Source organism: Pundamilia nyererei, unplaced genomic scaffold, assembly GCF_000239375.1.
Source record: "Pundamilia nyererei isolate P.nyererei 1_Seehausen unplaced genomic scaffold, PunNye1.0 scaffold00337, whole genome shotgun sequence".
NCBI lineage: Eukaryota > Metazoa > Chordata > Actinopteri > Cichliformes > Cichlidae > Pundamilia > Pundamilia nyererei.
Genome location: NW_005187738.1, coordinates 257,000 through 274,239, shown reverse-complemented (window position 1 = coordinate 274,239; position 17,240 = coordinate 257,000). Strand labels below are relative to the sequence as shown.

The 17,240-nt window shown below is 39.6% G+C and overlaps 1 protein-coding gene across 1 annotated transcript in view; it reads right to left on the bottom strand.

The window, feature by feature from the left end:
- The window catches only part of ltbp1 (latent transforming growth factor beta binding protein 1), a gene marked incomplete at its 5' end in the record, with an annotated part of 129,481 nt that extends 118,351 nt beyond the window's left edge, over positions 1–11,130 (bottom strand). Inside the window, one exon of the mRNA XM_005752003.2 lies at positions 11,102–11,130. Coding sequence (XP_005752060.2) covers positions 11,102–11,130 — 29 coding nt within the window. The remainder of the gene's footprint in view (positions 1–11,101) is intronic.
- Positions 11,131–17,240: the final 6,110 nt, after the last annotated feature.

The following is a 17,240-nucleotide window of genomic DNA, read 5'->3' as shown; positions in this document are numbered from 1 at the left end:
GTGTGTGTGTGTGTGTGTGTGTGTGTGTGTGTGTGCGCGCGCGCTTAAAGGTCTTTGTGTATGTTTATAAAGGAGACCAGCCAAAAGCATGTAATTAGACAAGGCACTATTCTTGCCGAGCAGATGATAGGGGCATCCATCTATCAACTACAAAGCCCGTCTCACAGGCAGCATAGCAGAAGTTTACATACTGTACTCAAACACACATGCACATACATGCATAGATATGTTTGGATAAACCATACAAAGGAAACTGACTGAATATAAGCCACACATCTGGACCTCCATCTGACTATTCACTGCTCAACCTAAAAAGAAAACCTTAGTTCCACATTCTAACCCTAAACTAAATAACTTTAATTAAATTCTGTCTATAAAGTCAAAAATTCTACTGCTTCTGTGTGTTTGTGTGTGTGTGTGTGTGTGTGTGTGTGTGTGTCAGCAGCAGGAGAAATGACTCAGAAAGAGTCCCTCTTTTTCTCCCCATGGGCCCTGAGGGTGTGTCACCTCCTCACTAAGCTTGTTAGACTAATTGGCAGTTTTGAGGTTGGGGAAAATGATTAATGAAAGGAAACTAAATGATGGCTGAAAGACATCTCCTGCAACAAGGACAACATACACCCTGTGTGGTCATCCACGTGGCTCACGACAATGCTAATATACTGAGTGAGATCTGTACACATTTCCTCCTCACATGATGGATATGATGCAGTTTCACTGATAACCTACAGTTTGAAGTCGCTTTTTTGGGAATACTTCGTTACACTTTCTACATTGTTCAGCCGTGCAACAGCAAGCACTCTTTTGCTTTCACCCTCACAAACCGTCTGAAAAGCTCCAATGCAAGTTAGTAATGCAAGTCCCCCCTTATGGTCACCTTATGGAAGGATTTAAAATTGTCTTTCACAACACTGGACAGCCACACCCCAAACTTAATTAAATGCAAGACTTACTTTTAGCTGCAATGAACGAGACTGTTATTTTAAAATCAACAGATTGTTCTGTGATCAAGCTCTGATCATCTGTACATATACTGATTACTTCTACACTCTTATTTTAGCCCTAACACTAAAAAAGTTAAAGTTGAAAGATGTATCGTTTTAGGTTAAGCACAAACTTTAGCAGCACTGAAATGCACTAAATCCAGGATATCCACAATACATTTATACTCCAACAACCACAGCCCAAAGAAGTGTGGACTCCCTTTCACCATATAATATCAGTCGAGTTACACCCATCTTCTATAAAGTGATTACCTCACAGATTACATCATTGCTGTCCTTTCTCCCCTGAAGCTGAATTATGTTAGTATTTTGAAACAACCCCACAGTTAATTTTCCAGTTTGGGTGAAGCTTTTTGCTTTCTTTTCTGACTAGCATAAATAGTTTTCATTTCCCCCACCCCTCACTGGCCTGGAGCAAAGGCTGCCATCTGTTCTGCAAATAGTTTTCTCTCTCGCTCTTTCTCTGAGGTCAGCTACATGAGAGCAGCGGTCTGTGACAAGAGTGACGGAATAAGTGATGGTAATTTACTCGTTAGCTGGGGACAGGAAATAGTCATGCTGATGTCCTCACCCTTTTGATCAAACCACGCTGGGCCTGGTGTTCAGAGAGCCCCTTCATATCCTCGCCGGGGTCTGTAAGAGTAGAAATTATTCGTTGTGTGTGCTGCTGTTTTCATGTTGTATGGTTTCAAGGTGAGAGGCAGAAACTGTGAGGCATAATGACTTTCTTTGTGTCTCTGCCTTGATGCAGGAACTACAAATTCCCAAGTGAAAAAAAAAATGCTGAGATTTTATGGGTAAGTGCTAGAGCCTGTTTAACCTTGTATGTGGCTGGGACAGATGTTCACTGAATTCAGAAGCAGGTAGCAGTGGAAAGATATGACATCGATATATGAGATATTGAATTCCACATTATCTGAGTCACTGCTGGCCCTCAAATTCAGATTAGCTCAGATAAGAGTGTCTGCTGAGAATCTATTGGCCTCTCTAATCCCTATCTTTCTGTTGGCCAACAATAACACTAAAGAATCCCTGTTATATTAACAATCCGAATAAGTCAGCGTAATGCACTAAATGCACTTTGGTTTGATGTAACACTAACAGAAAGCAATTCTAACCTACAGCTGTTTAGTGGGTGTTGATAGCCATGTTACCATGTGAACAAAGCCAGCTAGGGATCTCTGGGTACAAATGGTGGTTGTACCCTAATCGCTCAACATTGTGCTATACAGAATCCTGTCAGTACGAAAACACACAACCTTTTCTAGGAATCCCCTGCAGGTGTCTGTCTTAGAAGATACACTTGAGAACATAAGGATTCAGTGCAGTCAGATCAAAGTGCTACCACAATAAGTTTAAGTCTGTGTCATAAGACATTGGGCCAGTATACAAACCTAAAAGTCAGGTGTGTATTGCAAATCAGCTATCTAGGCAGATCGCTCACACGAACTTAATGTGTAATGTGACGTGTTCGAAAGACAGCCTTCAAAAATTTCCTGACATGATTCTTCTGAAAATGTTACAAATTCACACGTAAAAACAGCCTTGCTCATCAGGTCAGGTCAGTCATTTCTGGTAACAAAGGGTTTCGTTTTTGCTGAAACTGAAATCCTGCAGGTTCACAAGCATAAATGGTTGTTTGGTCTGAAACAGGATAAACACAACGTGCTAGCTAATACTGTCAGATTAGCTACATCTTTGCTTACACATAGACTTGTCAAAAACACAAAGTAATTCTACATGCATGTTTCAAGAGCACCATATAATGAACATTCAACACAGAAGGAACAGTCACTTTACTTTTTCAAGCAGATGCAAGATCAATATGCTTCTTGGGAAAAGGCAAAGATATTCATAAAGCTAAGGAACAATTCATTAGCTCTTGGCTGACTTGTACTTGTAGGCTGCCCTCTGCTAGGTACAATTACCAATATATTAATATCAAAATTTAGAAAATAGGGATCAGAGAATATGCCAAATGGCACATGAAATATTCCATAAGTTAAAACAGCACTCTTTCTGTTAAAAGCTAAAGTTATCCCATATGACAACTGAACCTTATCAGGGGACCAGTTCCTCCTACCCAGGATAGAGTTACCAGTGCCAACCCGTGGATCTTAAGGGAGAGCACCTGATTGCAAGGTCTTAGCCCAATGGAGGAGACATAAGCTTGCTCTCCTATAGGCCCATCACCTGCACGGGGGGCCGGAAGAGGCTTTGGTTGCAAAGCATTTCAAGAGGCAGTCAAAGGCGGAGGTCCTGGTGGTGCATGAGGTCGAGAGACACTGATCAGATACAGTCAGGCTCACCTCAATGCACAGTTTGGAGTCTGGTGGAGAGAGGCTGGACTGTTCCAATCTGGAGTTGCCCTCGTTAAGAAGCAGGGGGCATGGGTGGGTATTTTTGTATACCCCCAGTTCGCTGAGTGTATGTTTGGGTTTTTTCCAGTGGATGAAGCTGCTAGAGCAGTTAGCTGCTACTGCGATTGAAAGCAGAAATGGGAATAAAAAAATGACAAACTGAAAGCCCTTCCATCAGTGGGAAGAAGAAATCACCTGTGTGAAAAGACCTGAAAACACTCCTCATTTCCATGACTGTGGACTTGCCCACTGCAGTGGTGCTTGTGAGATACTCCTCAATAAATATAGGAAGAGTGAATAGAGGGTAATGGCTAAAATAGTTATTTATACATTTTAAATAAAAAAAACATTTTATCTTGATCTTTGTAAATATCTAATATGTCTTAATCGAAATAAAACACCACTTATTTTTTCTTACAGTGAAGCCACAAGCATTCTGTTAATGCATACTGATTGGGCCATTAAGTATTTATGAGAGGAAACACAACAGTTAATACCAAGATGCTGCTGCTACAAATTCTCTACTGCTACTTGCTTCATGCCTGAAATCAAAATGCAGTAAAGTGATGCTGTGACATTCCTAATAAAGTATTGTATTGCAATCAGTCAATTGCAATTTATACTGCAATCAAGACCTACAATTCTTCTTAACTGTTTTCTCAACCCTTTCCATTAAAATAAAAACACAATGACAAATGAAGAAAATGTTCACCCCAAGATTTTGTTTTAACAGGGCCCCATTTATTCTGGACATCCGGACATGTTGCACTCTGTCTTAATAGGCAATAGAAACATGACAACAGATACATTTCATTTTAACCTGCTATCAGCATACTTTAACAAAAAGTACCCACTATTTACCCTCATGTCTGGCTGCTATCTTCCAGAAAGTAAACTAAGCAGTTCTAAAATTTTGCAAAGCTATTTTCTGAATGAGGTAATCGTAACATGTTTACTTCAAGCAGACTTGACAAAGCACTATTCTGCCCTGCAATTCAATAATCGGCAGACATTTGTTTTCATCCAGACAGGAAGACTAATTGGAATGTCTCCTGATAATTCCGCCTGAATCAGATGATTCCTGTGTAGCAGAATCACATGTTGTCAGCCACGAATGCCAAAGAGACAAAGAGAAACACTGCTCTGCAGCAGTAACTAAATACCCAACATTCGTGTTTGTCCAATTTCTGTCACTTATTGGAAGCAAGGAAGAACACAAGGAACTGACTGATAATTATTGGGGTTACATGGTTGTTTGGTGGCTTCTTTAATGTATAGCATAATTTTTTTTAAATTGAACTTTCTTGACTCTTACAGTTGCCTCAGTTGGATGGTGGAAGGATTTTCCACTAAAAAAATAAAATTGAAGAACAAATTTCTTAGATTATCTGACTAATAAGTCATGGCATCTTCCCTTCCATTAATAACATCAACAGTGTCCCTAAAGAACAGAGTCTCTCAGTAAGAACAACAAAACAAGGAATCGTAGCTTCAGATATTATAATATATAATAATAATATTTTTAGTAGTAACATTGTTAGATAGCAAGCAAGCTAAGGTTAGCCAGCTTCCTGCCTACTAAGAAGGGACGGGGATCCAAACCTGAACGGTCTTTTTTATGGCTAGTATTAGCTAACACTAGTGTGCCTGCTAACACTGATAAATTCCAAGCACAGAAAATTACAATCTTGAGTAGATAACATCAGATAATATAACAAAACTCTTAGGGAAGATGTGACATGTCTGGGTTTCTAACACTACCTTATGTCTGAGTGGGGTTTGTCAGACAAATTTGCCAGCAGATAGGAACTATGATAGTAATTTATGTTAGTATCAGTGTTGATTTTAACTGACAGTTAACCAAAACAAAGCTAACGTTACACTAGCTTTGTAAAGTAATACGCAATGGGGTTAGCTGTAGTTAACCACATAAACTTATCCAGCTTTGGTAGCTTTGTTGCATCCAAGTCTGTTTTGTTGAGTATACAGTGCACACTCAGGTGTACCTACAATGATCACCCTGTTTTTGTAAGACACCTGGCATACAGTAGTTATAGTTTTGCCAGATTAAAATGCACAGCAGTCTTCCATATGTCATCATTGATTTAACTAATGCTAACTTGCTCAAGGTAGGTGAGCAAACACAAACATCAAAAACAGAATGCTGACTTTCATTCAGCAAACAGCCAAAAGTGGTAATAGTAACACTTTTCTAAGCATTCACAGAGCTTCTTTGTCATGTCAACATGAAATAACTCCATTTACATGACATAAATAGTCCTGCTCAGAATATGAAAGGAGAGGAGAAGCCTCCAAATGAAAATTAAGCCATAATTTAAAAGAAAGGTGCGTAATACCTTCATACATTACAGGCTGTATTCAGCCACAGAGTAGTAAGCAGATCCAGAGGCGACACTTTAAATGTCACACGTATTACTGTGTGGTTGCTTTGGGGGTGGGAGGGCATTTGCATAATGTTTTCGCCCTATCTGCCATATGAATGAGAATGTGAAGCTACGATGTAGAGAGCGACCCTCCTCTCTGAACCCAACCCTACTGGCCACAAATAAACTGTGGCTGTTGCACAAGGCATGCACAGCTATAAAAAATATTGATTCAGCTGGTGCAAACTATTTAAACCATGTATTTAATACATGGGAATTGTATTCCACAGTTGCTCCAAATCTAAAAGAAGGAAATGTATGCCTCACAGCCTATCTCAGTATAGAAACGGAGAAAAAATACAGCAAAACAAATCACTACTTACCAACTACAATATCCTGCACATGCAGAAAAACATTAAAGTTTGCTTTGAGGTGGGTATTATCAATCCAAAGATAAACTATTGCTTTGTCAATTGCATCATAACTTCAGCATGTGATTATGAGACCTCCTATGAACAGATTACAGAGACTGCATACCAAACCACCAGAGGAATGTCCCCTATTGGTCATTGTGCTGTGGGTTTGCAGTGTTTCCTGTGCCTGTATAAACAAAAGCAGTCTCTCCACCCACATGCTGCAACTCTTCAAGTCCAAGCTGATATGAGCTGTTAAGCCCAACGCAGACACATCACTGGCAAGCAAACAAATCGTATCCTTTTGATGGGAATAAAAGCAGTAAAAAAAATTGAAAGACTGGTACTAAAGAGACGGTAACATCAACATCCCTCACCTTGGCCATACCCCTTTACCACCATGCAGTGCAGGGCAGCGAGTCGCCTGCTTCTTCTGGGTACGGTGCGAGTGGCTGTCTGGGCCTATTAATACAGTATTTCTTTTATACAAAACAGAAAAGCTGCCAGCTCAATGAGATACTAGGAGAAGAAGACCAAGAGGTCCTTAAAACCATCAAGGACTACAGATTTTATGGATATAAGATTGTTGTTGTTGTTGTTTTTAATATCAACATCACAGCACACTGAACAAATAGAAATAATAACACTGTGACAGTTCCAAATGATTAGAATATATTTTCTAGTGCCTTTAAAAGGGATCCTGAACTGCTCCCATATCTCCTTCTATTCAGTCTCAGTGAGGTGGTAATCACAGAAGCTTTTTTTTCTGAAAAGACCTCAACAACCTGCCTGACATAGGGACTCAAACATTCTGGGAAAAACAAATTTAAGTCTCTCGTAGCAATTACCTTTTTAATCTTATTTTTTCATCTTTATCCATCTCATAATCAAGTTTGCCCTCTTAGTTTTATTCAAGCTAAAGTCAACCTTCAAATTTTCCTTATAGTTACTTGAAATTTTAACTAATAAAAAAGCAATAACATGATTTTTAAAAACTCATCATTAATGTTTTGGCTATCACCAAAAACGATACTTTTTTCCTCAAAGTAACTGTATCAAAAGAGGGGATCCATCCAACCATTCTCTTCTGCTTATCCTTTTCAGGGTCACGGGAGTGTGATGTGCTATTGTCAGAAGGTGTGCTGTGCCTCCCAGCAGCCTCAAGAGCATCATAGAGCTGTTTTTAACCCATTACAAGGACTGTTATCTGCTCCTTTGTGCAAGAAGGAATGTCCTGTCCTTACAAATTGACTTCTAACAGGCAACTGGTGTGAATCCAATCAGAAACAGACTTCATGAGGGTGTCCTGCAGCCCTCTTGTAGGCCCTGTGCTCCCTGCCCAGGACGGTAGAGCAAGACTGGCATTGGACATGAAACACCAGAATTGGCAGGTCCACCACCCTGTGCTTTTTACAGATGAGAGCAGGCTCACCCTGAGCACATGTGTAAGATATGAAAAGGTGTGGAGAAAGTTATGCTGCCTGCAGCATCATTCAGCATGACTGGTTTGGTGGTGGGTCAGTGACGCTCTGGGGAGGCATCTCCACTGAGAGCAACAAAGACCTCTACAGGCTAGTCAACGGCACCCTGACTGCCATTACATATTAAGATAAAATCCTGGGACCCAGGGTCAAACCTTACGCTAGTGCAGTAGGTCCTGGTTTCCTCCTGGTGTATGAAAATGCCTTGTCTCATGTGGCATGAGAATGCAGGCAGTTCCTGGAGGATTAAGGAAGTGATGCCATGGTCTGGTCCCATGCTCATCTTACCTAAATCCAACGGAAGATGTTTTGGGTGTCTTTGAATTCAGCCCTCTGTAGGTTGATCATTTTCATCAGACAATTTGTGTTTGGTATCCTTTCACTCCTTTCACATTACTTAGTCTGTATCAGTATAGATATCCAGCATGATTGCTTCCCCATTAAGATCTGATCTGTTTTTTATGTTTGTAACAGTGTTTGGGCACAAACAGCCCAAACACTGTGGATGGGTCTGGTTCAGTCATTTTTATTAGCAAAGGGGAAGCAGATGGATTTGGGTAGATCCACATCCACAATCAACAAAGGTTAGCATCAGTCTCTCTGGCACAGGCAACCAGGACGTGTTGCATCCAACTTGGGTTTGTTTTGTGTGGCAGCTGTGAAGTTAAATGCAGAAGTTTTCCAACAAGAGTCCACAAAACAGTACAGACAATACAAAGTTCTCTTTACAGCAACTCTTCTACATTTACACCAGCATTTTGTCTCATTATAGTTAATCTCTCTGTGCTGTCAAGCGTCATTTGTACAGAACCCTCCACAATGTTTAGGACAAAGATGTAATTCTTGTGGCTTTGACTTTCAGCTTTAATTCAAGGGGTTTTAAAATATTTTTGCATGAACTGTTTAAGAATTACACCAATTTTTATAAACAATCGCCCATTTTCATTGGTTCAAAATTAACAGCACAACTGACTAAGGAGCAGTTTCATGACAAACAAAGCAGGAATAATATTAGTTGATTCAAAGTGTTTTATAGCTGTTTTATAGCTTTTTACTGTACTTTTTAATGCAATTTAAAATAAAAGACTCAAAGAGATGTTAGTGAGAGATGTCATCACAAGGCTGAAAAACCCAAATAGACCTATAAGAGAGACAGTAAAAACTTTAGAAGTGGCCAAGTCAACAATCTAGTGCATTGTGGAAAAAATGAATAAATGCATTGATTAGCTCAGCAACACCAAAAGGCCTGAAAGAAGACACACAGAAGACAGAAGTGCATGACGAACAATTATTTCCCTGGTTATAAACAAAAAAACAAAAAAAAACTTTTAACCAAGTCAAGAAAGCTCATGAGGAGGCACGTGTACCGGAGTCTACGATCACGAGATGAGCAGAAATACAGAGGCTTACAACAAGGTGCAAACTACTGGTTACATCCAGAACTGAAAGGTCAGATTAGACTTCAACCGTAAAACATTTAAGAGCCGTCAGAGTTCTGTAAAAAAAAAAAAAAAAAAAGTAGAACAAAACCAGGCGACTAGTGTTCATCAATGGTGTCCGTGTGTTGTAGACTTGAGGCACTGGCTGCAAAGTCAATTTAACCCTTTCTCACATTGCGGTCACTACAGTGGACAGCTATTCAAAGGCAGTTTTCTTGTCTTTGTGTCAGTGTTGATGGTATACTTGCAGATAAACCACTACATATGTCACTCCATACCCTGCCATCCGCTGGTCGTTTAAGGTTACTATAGATGCATGACGTGTTTCATTGTAATTATTGTTATTTAACCCTTTCATGCATGAATTATGATAACCTCAATCAGGATTTTTTCTTAAGTATTTTATTAATCTTTTCATGCCTAAAGATTAATAAAAATACTTAAGAAAAAAAATCCTGATTGCGGTTGTCATAAATTCTCATCTCAGCATGTCACGTAAGGCCATTTGTCACATGCTGCCTACGTCTCACCATTAAGCACAACTGCTCTTTAAACATCTGGACCACAGCAATGCTGGCTGCTGATAGAAGAACTTTCCCATTTTAGAGGCCTAAAGATAGTTTTAGGTTGGTTGGTATTAGGAAGTTTGTGGGGAAATTGTGGCATTAGTCACAAGTTCATCAGCCAGGAGAGTGTGGTTTGCCTCCCACTTGGACCTTTGTGTTATGCTCTTGGTTTTGCTTTTTCCCCACTTATTGATTAGTTTCTATTTATTTATATATTTTTTATTTTGCTTTAACTTGCTTTTTAGTTTTAGGCACTAACAAATAGTTGTAGGCACTTAAAGGTCAGGGTTAAGAAAAGGGTTAGGGACCACAGCCCCCCACAACAGTAGCATTGCACTTTGAAAAATGATGAGTTGTCAAAGCTTCATAGGTAATCCACTGCTGCCAAAAGACACGTTGTCTGTTTTGTCAAAAAGCAGACGCTTTGACAGTATGTTTCAAAGGAAGCCAGAGGCAAACACAGGGAGAGCCGTTCAACGGGACCACGTGGCGATGCTCTACAGAGAAAACAACCTTCTTTCCCAACTACGACTGATGGGCACAACACTGGAGAAAAGCTGTTTACTTCCTGAATAGCAAGTGAGTTACTCAAATAAGAAAACAGCCTGAACAATGTTTCTGAGCCAAGAGACACAGTCCATTTCAAATCTGTTTCTCTTTCACTCTGACTCATGTTCTCCCCAGTTGGACGGTACAATAATAACCTCCTCATGACTCTGCAGACAGCAATTTAAAAATGTAAAACATCCAGACACTACGACTCATTCACGAGACGCATGTTCTCCTTGGGAAAAGAATTAAACGAGAAGCCGGCAGATAAAAGATTGAGAGGATTGCAGAGGAAAAACAATGCATGGATGGATGGAAACAATAATGGGAGCTGCTGCAACTGACTGCTAGCGATATGGGAAAAAATACAAGGCACACTGTTAACTGGGAGATCTTCCTCGCTACCACCAAGTACTTGCTCATCAGGCAGTGGTTTCGATTTCTTTCCTGGCCACGTTCCTCGACCACACAATTGTTTATACCATAAAAGCACCAAATGAGGGAATATCTTTTAGAATAATGGTATTATTTTACACCAGAGCTCCATTTAATCAAAGAATCCATGTCAAGATACCCTGAAGCTTTTCTGGTGACTTTTTCTAACACTGCAAACGGGTATATTTTCATAACTCTGAGTATACGTAGGAAAAACACACTTTATATTGTCTTTGCTTTAAAATGTTGCCCATCTGTAGTTCATCTACACAATTACAGAACATCAGTTTTTGCTTTGTTAACTATCCCATTTTTGTGAAAGAAAATGATTTTAGAACTTCTGCAGGAGCCGAACCAGAAGAAGAATGAGAGACAGTTGCAACACAGCATCTAGTGCTTTTACGTAGCCTGGAGTAGCAGTTTTAATGTAAAGGTACTGTTGTGCTGAAAGGTGTTCAGTGCAAACTTACGCATCGTGCACCGCTGTGATCCCTGAGATTTACTCCAGCCGTGACAGCACTGCCCTCCACAGACATTCACCCTGCAAACACCAAACAAGAAAAGGCAGATAAAACAACTAGAACCATAGAAAGCCGTACATGCTGGCACATAACTTGATGCTATCCCAGCATCACCTCTTTTTCTACATTCTTGCACCTAAACACGTGTGTAATTTGGCAGTCTGGTCTCATCTTCAAATTTCTTCAGCGTCAGATTTAAATAAAGAAATGGAACATATTAATCTTTATTTGAATTTTTAACACCTAAAAGTTTGATCTTCATGCACATGTTCCATCATAGTTAGGCAGACGTTTTCCAGACTTGAATGCTCACAGAGGGCTTGAGATGTGGTTTGGCCTCGTGACATTAAGTATGACTGGAAAGGCAAGATTTGTCTGTAAAACAGTGTTTATTGTGGTAAGTTTGTTACACTTAAAAAGCGAACTTGAATCTTAAAGAGATTCACACAGACTTGGTTAAGTTAAACTGTAGGAGCTGGATCAGCTAGAGTTTCCAACAAACATCATCAACAAAGAGAGTGGTTAGGTGATGAAGTTAGTCTTAACCTCTTGAGGAGTTTGAGACACATGGCAGAAGCTTGTAAGACACGGGTCTGTTCAAAACAGGATCAAACTGCACTGAGCCATATATATTTGACAGCTGTAATTTCATACACAGATGAATTACTATTCACCCTTTGAGGTGCAAGCCTTGACTGACGATAAGTAATCCTTACCCTAAAGCTATTAGGGTTTTAAAGAAAAATAAAAAAGACATTTTAGGAAAAAAAAACTGCAATAATTTCATAGAAAGAAACTCAAGTTTTTTGTGTTTTATAACGTTTTAAATGTACGTGTCATAACTAATGCTGACTTTAAACTTATAGGAACTCAGAGATAGACAGGAGATAGACACCATATCTCTGTTCTATCATCACAGACGATATGACATAGCAGGACAATAAGATTGCACAAGCTAACTGCCATAGTAACAAATTGAGTGCATTAATTAACAATGATGTTTTCATTACCTTAACTGCTACTTTCAGATATTTGGACCAGACTACAGTAATTCTATGAACAGAAGAAATGAGGCCAACAAATGGCACAACTCTGATCTCTTTACTGTGAAGGAACATTTCCAAAGTCAGTCAGTCTTCTAGGCTGTTTACATCCCTCTCTCTGCTAACTAACTGCATACATCATCTTGCTGTAACTGACGACTATCCTGCAACTAGGAAATAATTTGTACTTCCTGACCTCGCTTTCTGTCATTTGTGGAAAATGTATTTGAACCTGTTGACATCAATGCAACAATTTGTTGGGAGAGAGTGAGATAGTGTGTTTGCTCAGGGATGACGTGGCAGAAAGGGCCCAAAAAATATCTGCACTGAGGTCACTCCAGTCTATGAGTGTGCAGTGTCGATCTTTGTTTTTTGTTTTTTTACTGAAAATCACGCAATTACGTCAATACCAATAAAACACCTGATGAGGTTTATTTGCTTGTTGTGTATTATGTGAAGGCAACATGTCTTTTTTTATTTTGCAAGTGTATTCATTAGTTTTCTCCTTTGCAATGGAGAGTCTTTTCCAGCTGACTGTGTTAGCAGTTCTGCGGGAATCCCAGAGGAGGCATGGAGGAGACGCTGGGATTTCAGAGCAAGAGCAGTTCCCGTGACAGTCATGGGTTAACTCTTCACTGATAACTCGTCTCTAGTATCCAGGGAAGAGATACCAGATGACATGGAGAGTGCAGCTTCAGTGCTGAAGGAAACTGTCAAGAAGGTGTTCGATATATCCTCTGGACAGAGAAAAGAGGATAAGAAGAGGTGGTAGTGGAATGAAGAAGTGTAGGAAAGTATCCAAATTAAATGATTAGGAAAAAAAGTGGGGAGATGAAGAAAGTAGACAAGAGAACTGGGAGGGTAGGTATATGCCAAAGAGAGAGTTTTAAAGACAGATGGAAAGATGAACATTTAAGGAATAGAGATAGTCAAGATAGATGAGTTAAATTACCCAGAGGTTAAAAGAGTGCAGGCAGGGTGGAGTGGGCCAAGACGAGTCTCAGCTGATTTTTGACATAAGGACAGCAGCAAAGGGGAACAGGAAGATTTACAAGATGGTAATGAGACCTGTTGTTATTAGAGGTGGGAATCACCATACATCCCACGATACGATATGATCACAATACTTAACGCACGATACGATATTATTGCAATTTTTAAAAATATTTTGCGATATTCAGATTCTGTACATAAAGGTAAACTTTATCAATATTCATTTTATCTAATAACAAAGTCTCACACTCAGTCTTTCTCTCATTTCAGTCAGTTTTATTGTTGACAAACTGAACAGTTTGTATTACAGTCTAGTCCAACTTAACTGAATGCAACCATCTGGCACAATTATAGCTATTCTGAACTATGCAATTTATGAAAACTATGCAGCCCCTTCAGCAACTGAAGAATTTGAAAGTAAATTAAAACAAAATATAATTTTACATTAAATAAAAAAGTTTTAAACTTAATTAAAATAAAACATGTCTTAAATTAAAATAAGTAAACTGTCATGTTTATTGCTGCCAAAAAACAAGTTAAACACATTTGGACAGTTTCAGGATTCTTGCTCAGAAAAAGGATCGACATGCTCTGAAGTCGGAGCACAAAAACCTTTTTTGTAACAAAATATCGATTTCTGCTGTCCCTGTATCGATACATTATTAGCAAACAAAATATCACGATGCTACACAGTATCGATTTTTTCCCCCACCCCTAGTTGTTATGTATGTTTTGGAGTTGGTGGCACTGACAAAACAACAGGAGGCCAAGCTGGAGGTGGTAGAGTTGAAGATGTTATGATTTCCTTTGTGAGTGAGTAGAAGCGACAGGATTAGATAAGAGTACATCAGATGAACAGCTCAGGTTCAGCAAAGTTAAACAGGCAAGGTTAAGATGGTTTGGAATGAGGGGTATACTGGTTATACTGGACAAGAATTTTGAATATGGAAGTGCCAGGCAGGAGAAAAAAGGAAGATCTCAGAGGATGTAGTGGAGGAGGACATACAGAGGGCTGTGTGACAGGAGTCACGGGGATAGGATGAGATGGAGGTTTGTGATCTCTTATTCTTTTTTCACACTCTTTTCCCTCCTCTGAGGGAGACGTAGCCATCGAGGACAGCAGAGGGTTTTTAAGTTCAGCTGAAAAGTCCCGACCCATTCACACATACTGCCAGTGCTGTTTTGCCTTGCATCACATTGTCAGTGATTGCAGACTAATGTGTGTGAAAACTATAACCACTCTTTGCAGTAATTGACCCCAGAGAATGGGGGAGGGGTTTTCATGCGCTCTTAAGAAGCTCCAACATATGAGTCAGCTCTGAAAGAGCTCTGCTTAAGCATTAGTCTATTCTTCCCCATAATTTAGTCAAAAACAGTTTTCAAATCTATCAACACACACTCATGTATAGCACAGGAACAAGGCGTTCACCAGGAAAAGCATGCTGTAAATTATAACTGCAGGAACAGAAACACACTTACAGACTTATTTTGTAACCAAATCAGGTTCTGGAGACACTTCGTACTTTGACACACACTTGCAGCCTTGTGTATTCTGGTAAAAATTCAGACTCTTTTCCTTTTGGTAGGGGTGACAGAAATTCACAGCTGAATTTTATTCACTGATTACACATCCCAACATTTTGCCAGGCCACAGAGTGAGCAGCTGAAGCCAGGCGGCGAGACCACACACAGACTGGTGGATTTGTGTTCCCGTACTGGTCGCTTTCCCTCTTTTCATTCTAACCAAAGATTCCTGAGGACACAACTAAACTACTCGACATGTTTAAGCCAACAAACAAACAGATTGAAATCAGCTCCTTCAGCCACTGGTCTGCAGTTTTAATGACTCACGCTTGGCTGGAAACACGCAAGCTTAACGTTGTAGTTTACTCTGCATGTATTTGTGCAACGTTTTGTTGTTTAATTCACAGATCTGCTTTTCAAACTGTGGTTTGACTTTACTGATTACCTGAAGTTCAGTTCACACACCAAGCTGCTGGAATGCACGCAGAATGTGGTTTTGGCAGTGTCCTGTTAAAAGTCCTTCCCTGAAAGAGACACTGTACAGATGGCAGCATCTGTCCTAATGACCCCCAAACCATCAATACCACCATAGAAGATGGATATTTTACACTGATAACAACTTCCAGTTACCTCTAATTTTCTGCCTGTTGTCTAAAGATCCTCCAGTGCTGATTTTCATTCTTGTCCTTTGCACATAAAGATTTCTTCAGTTTCTCTAAAAGACATGAAATCCCTAAATGCTTTTCAGTTTTATGTTGTTTGCACTTACAATCTTTCACAGAGTGGTGATCAGAGATGGGCAGTAACGCGTTACTTGTAAAGCGTTACCGCGTTACTGTAATCCGATTACTTTTTTCAAGCAACGAGTAAAGTAAGGGATTACTATTGCAAAAACGGTAATTAGATTACCGTTACTTTGCTGTAGGAACGCTGCGTTACTGCGTTACTAAAACCGTGATTTTTTTGCGAGAATGTCTCACGACAGTGACGTAAGTGAGTGCGCTGTTCGTGACAACAGCTGTGTGCAGATCAACAATGGATCACATATCGAGTGCGGGAGAGAGTATGAGCGTGCAGCGTTTAAAGCGTGGAAGTATTGACCTTACTTTGAGTTTGGTTCCATAAAGAGTGACAAAAACATTAGCGTCCATCGTGCGTGGGAAGAAAACTTATTTTTACAGCGAAAAAAACCCCTAAACTTCCAAACAAGCACCGAGTGCGCAACGACGTAATGGGAAACTCAGAGAGAAACTCGCGGATTCTTCCACTGACCGCTGCAGCACACCTGCACCAGGGTAAACCTCCGCCTACCTACTCCTGCTTTACAGGTGAAAATAGAGCAACAGGACCGCTGCGTCTTTGATTTTATTTCTTTTCTGCTGTGTTTTACTTGCATCTATTTGAAAGACTGAGTGTAAACACAAAAAATATTTTATTTTATGTGCTGGAATGTGCAGAAAATAGGTTTAAACGTTAAACAAATTTCTTCCAGTCAGAGAATGTTGCATATAATTAAATTTTTACTTGATGCATAAAGTTAAAAGATTAAAACTAATAAAACAAGTTTTAAAAAGAGACTTTTCCATTTGATTACATTTTGTATGATGGATTATGCAGAAAAAGTAGAATTGGGCTGAAAGATCGCTTTATCACCTCTTCAGGTTGTAAATCATGTTTTTAAAAAGTAACTAAGTAATTAATTACTTTTGAAAATAAGTAATCAGTAAAGTAACGGGATTATTTTTTGGGGCGGTAATCAGTAATTAGTTACTGATTACTTTTTTCAAGTAACTTGACCAACACTGGTGGTGATACCCTTGCAAACTGTTTTCTGAAAGACTGGATGAATTATCTTTTTACAGCCTGTAAAAACCTGCTGCTGGAAGGCTACTGCAGGGGCCCAGGCTTGAATTTGCCCTGGGCTTCCCGTGTGTTGTTTCCCTTGCACTCCCTCCCTGCTTTCCCGTCTGTTCTACTGTCCTGTCCAAAATAAAGCCATGTTTAGCACAACCTGTTGCTAGCTTCAACGTCAAAAGAGGGACATTTGTTTTTTTCACCACTGTGGATCCTGTCACTCTCACCAAGTGACAGCCGGGACAGACTCCAACTCCCTGCTACCCTGTACTGGATGGATGTTCTTACAGGTTAATTTGTCACTCATTTTGTGTGTTGTAGTAAAAAATGTTAAGATTTGGTACTACACTCTAGAGATCAATTTCATTTCAATTCAAATCAGTTCAATGTTATTTATATAACAGCAAATCACAATAACAGTGGCCTCAAAGTGCTTTCTAAGGTCAAGACCCTACAATATCCTGGTACTCGGTGAATAACAAGAACACTGTCCTTTGGAAAATAAGATACAGACCACATCCAGGTCCCATTTAGATGGCACTACTTAAAAATCCCCACACAGAAATGGGCAGGGTCTACATAAATGTATGAACATTTTGTTGTTCATGCTAAATCAGCCCCAGGAGTCAACCATTAAAAGGCCATCAGTCATGGTACAGACTAATTAGACCCAG